General features: G+C 45.4%; 1 protein-coding gene across 1 annotated transcript in view; it reads right to left on the reverse strand.

Moving 5' to 3' along the window:
* Nucleotides 1-1,524, reverse strand: part of LOC311328685 (GRIP1-associated protein 1-like) — a gene marked incomplete at its 3' end in the record, with an annotated part of 15,047 nt that extends 13,523 nt beyond the window's left edge. The window contains exons 1-3 of the mRNA XM_084462622.1: nucleotides 1,465-1,524; nucleotides 944-1,010; nucleotides 284-345 (exon numbers count right to left, since the gene is read on the reverse strand). Coding sequence (XP_084318748.1) covers nucleotides 284-345; nucleotides 944-1,010; nucleotides 1,465-1,506 — 171 coding nt within the window. The 5' untranslated portion in view covers nucleotides 1,507-1,524. The remainder of the gene's footprint in view (nucleotides 1-283; nucleotides 346-943; nucleotides 1,011-1,464) is intronic.
* Between the last annotated feature and the right edge of the window lie 2,621 nt (nucleotides 1,525-4,145).

Consider the following 4,145-nt stretch of genomic DNA (forward strand, 5'->3'; position numbering starts at 1 on the left):
AAGAAGTACTACAACAATCCTCCATCTTAAGCACCTATTGTATTTTAGATTGCTATTCTTCTTCTTCTTCTCTTGCACTTTGCATTCAGCACTAGATTATGCTCTTAGTCACTTGTTTTAGAAAGGAGATGCACTTGTGAGTTCTGGTGAGTAGTAGTACATTGGCTCTTCCTACGTTAAATGCAGTTAGCGTTAGTCGCTTTGGATAAAAGCGTCTGCTAAATGACTGTAATGTAATGTAATGTGTAATCCTAGCTAGGTTCTAAGGAGGCGTGGCCTCTACCTTCAAGGCTTTCAGGTAGTCCCTCTCCAGGGTGGCCGTCTTCTGGCGGACTGCATTCAGCTCTGGAACACACAGAAGCATTCAGTCAAACACGTCGTAGCATGAACTAGTACTTAATGGTAGGGCCGAGCCTCAAGCAGACTAGGGCTGGGTTTAAAAAAATGATTCATCGATTCTGAATCGATTCTGAATCAAATGATTCAGAATCGATTCATGAATCCCAAAATTGATCTTTTATTTAATGAACGAATGAATAAATGAAGGAATGAATAGTTCATTCATTCATTCAATGATTCATTCATTCATTCATTTTTGGAAATCAGTATCGATACCCAGCCCTAGTATTGATTTGTTGCATAACTTGGCAGTCATGTAATTAAGGTTACAGTAAAAAAAAAAAAAGTTTTAGTAACACTAACCGAATCAATATTGAATCGAATCGAATCGAATTGAATCGTGATAATCGATTCCGAACCTTGTGAATCAGAATCGGATCGATTCTTGAAATTCGACTCGATACCCAGCCCTAAAGCTATACAGCTCATGGTCATGAGGAACAAGCGTGCACGCACACACGCACGCACACACACACCACGCACTCTTAAACACAAATAAAGGTGTGCCCGCACGCGCACACACACATGCATACACGTGTCTTACCAGCAGTGTTCTTGCGAAGGTCGTCAGACAGCTGGTAGTTCTGTGTTCTCAGCTCCAGCAGCTGAGCCTGGGAGACATAACATCATCATCATCATCATCACACAAACTCATCATCCTCATTTCATCATCATAATCATCCTCATCATCCATACACTAACTCGTCATCATCATCATCATCATCATCATCACACTAACTGGCTAACCGGCTAACACATAATAGCCTAGCCTGCCATAGGTCTACATAGCTGGTGTTAGCATAGCAAGCTAACTGGCTAACTGGCTAACACATAATAGCCTAGCCTGCCATAGGTCTACATAGCTGGTGTTAGCATAGCAAGCTAACTGGCTAACCGGCTAACACATAATAGCCTAGCCAGCCATATGTCTACATAGCTGGTGTTAGCATAGCATGCTAACAGGCTAACCAACCGTTTCCTGGTCGACGATCACGAGACATTCTCGAGTGGAGCTCGCGCGCTATAGATACAGAATGACCTCGCGCACCTCGAGCGGTTCCGTACCTGCATGCGGTGGAACTCCTCTTCGGATAGAGCCTGCGCCATCTTCACACACACACACACACACACACACACACACACACACACACACACACTAGCTAGAGCACCACTAGGTGGAAGACAGGGGGAGAGAATGGCCTCCTGGTGCTTGGGTTGGTCGGAGGGTGGCTGCAGGGGAGAGGGTGGTAGTGTGATAGCGACGTCTGCAAAACATCCAATAGGCTATGCCATGCTGGGTTGATCAGCTGTGCGCGGTCCACGTAGAAGGATTAGAGGGAAAATCGGTGTGTATGCTGAGATGCAATGGAAAATGATAACCTATGGGTCAGTGACACCACCCAGTGACAGTTGTCAGTGCTGCACCTGTCCTGTAGGTGGCGTCAATATCCATAAATGCGGTAACGGTTGAGACCACAGGGTGCATGTCTCACTATGTGGTGGAAGTTAAGGCTGTATTTATGATTCTTTACAATGTATTTGAAGATGCCCTTTGGCCTAACAGGTGATAGTAAGATGTTTCGCAGTCATTTAAACCGACATGTTTAGCTAACTGTGGATATCTTGAAGATATGGTGTAGGCCAGGGGTCTGGAACTTGTGGCCCGAAGCCGGTGTTGTGCCAAAGAAGGACTGCAGCCCTGCCTGCCGAATTATAGTATACTAGTTGTTGAAGAGTAGTCTACTGACCTATTGACCTCAAGGCTATTAGCTGAATGATTTCAAGCTGATGGCTTGTTATGTGAAGTCCCTACCACGGCTTATAGAACCTCACCACCCTCTCCACTCCCCACCAGGTTTTATTGTTATCCGTGGCTCATGAATCTAATATGTTCTTGCTTAACTACCATCAAATGAGTCAATCAGTCACAGCCTCTCTTAAAATGCTTCTCCCAACTCTCTCTCCCAAATGTGTGTGTGTGCTCTCAATGCGCTCTCCTCTGTGAGAGCGGTGCCCCTTGACTTAGACCTCTGTTCGTGCTCACAGTTCAAAGGTCAACTCCTCAGTGTAAACTCACACACACGCATTCCTCTTCAACCTCCCTCTCCGGAGGAAAGGCCCAGGTTAGACCCTCTTCAGCCTCCCTCTCCGGAGGAAAGGCCCAGGTTAGACCCTCTTCAGCCTCCCTCTCCGGAGGAAAGGCCCAGGTTACACCCTCTTCAGCCTCCCTCTCCGGAGGAAAGGCCCAGGTTAGACCCTCTTCAGCCTCCCTCTGCGGAGGAAAGGCCCAGGTTACACCCTCTTCAGCCTCCCTCTCCGGAGGAAAGGCCCAGGTTAGACCCTCTTCAGCCTCCCTCTCCGGAGGAAAGGCCCAGGTTAGACCCTCTTTAGTCCACCTGGGCAGACGGGCCTAATCGCCCTGCTGTAAGACCTTTAAGATAAATCTCAATCATCAATTCAATGACTCAAGCAAGATTTATCAATACTCACCAAACCAATAAAGGTGAGGAGAAAATATCTGATGCAAGGGTAAAAATATTTATATAAAATTTGCTTATACAAGTTATACAGATAATCCAGTTACATGAAAAATACAGGTTACAAAAGAAAAACATGAAAGAGAATAGCTCCCAGGTCTCCAGCCGATTACTGATTCCACGCCTCTGTTGGTGGAAAGAAAAGTCTGACTTCCTCCATTCCTCTGTTGGTGGAAAGAAAAGTCTGACTTCCTCCATTCCTCTGTTGATGGAAAGAAAAGTCTGACTTCCTCCATTCCTCTGTTGATGGAAAGAAGAAGTGTCTCTCCCTCCTCGCGAGCTGTTTTTTGAACCCTCTTCCAGGAGGGCAGGGTGTTGACGTCACGTCTCTTCAGATGAACACAGTCCTTCTCTCCTCCCTGGCAGATTAACAATCCCTGCATTCAACAGTTTATCTCTCTCACCCAAAGCAGGGCATCACAGAATAAATGTCTAATTAACATCTTATTAAATATCCTACTTTAAGCATTACCTACTGTATATACTCACACAGTTGATACATGGATACATTCTCCAATCGTTATACTGTCTCACACGTATACAAGGTTACATTGTTGATCTTGACTTAGAACAGATACATGATTTATAAATGTCTACCTCTACTTTAAGTGATTACATTTCCAATAAATGATATTCAACTCTAAGCAGTGTTACTAATTGATTACATCTCCTACTTTTAACGTCTGTTATTCACATCTTCACACACTAAAGGCTGTTGTTGTCTCAGGCAGTCCATTCTAACACTGCTCCTTTGATACACTTCATTTCTGATAAGCGCCAGACCTGGGCAAGATGGGGGGAGGGGGGGGGGACATAGAGGTTTCTTATCACTTTCCCAGATCTAACTGGGCCTCTTGTCAGTTTCATGTGTGTGTGGACCATTCATTATTCATCCATCCATCCGGTTTTTTTTTTTAGAGGGATCCGCTTATAATATTTATTACCACCTTTCCGGCCTGTCCCAGGTGCTTGGGCCTGATCTGCCCCCGTAGGCCTCTCGTCTCTCATGTCTGACTCTTGGGCCTAATGTTCCTCTCATCTCTCATGTCTGACTCTTGGGCCTGATGTTCCTCTCGTCTCTCATGTCTGACTCTTGGGTCTAATGTTCCAGCCCTTGGTTCACTTGACAGTCCACCCCGTTCCTGAATGGTGGTGTGGATCACTAACTATTGGTGTGGTCATGGGTTATTATGTGGATGTCGTAGCATA

This window comes from Borostomias antarcticus, assembly GCF_949987555.1.
Source record: "Borostomias antarcticus genome assembly, contig: scaffold_259, whole genome shotgun sequence".
In the NCBI taxonomy this organism is placed as follows: domain Eukaryota; kingdom Metazoa; phylum Chordata; class Actinopteri; order Stomiiformes; family Stomiidae; genus Borostomias; species Borostomias antarcticus.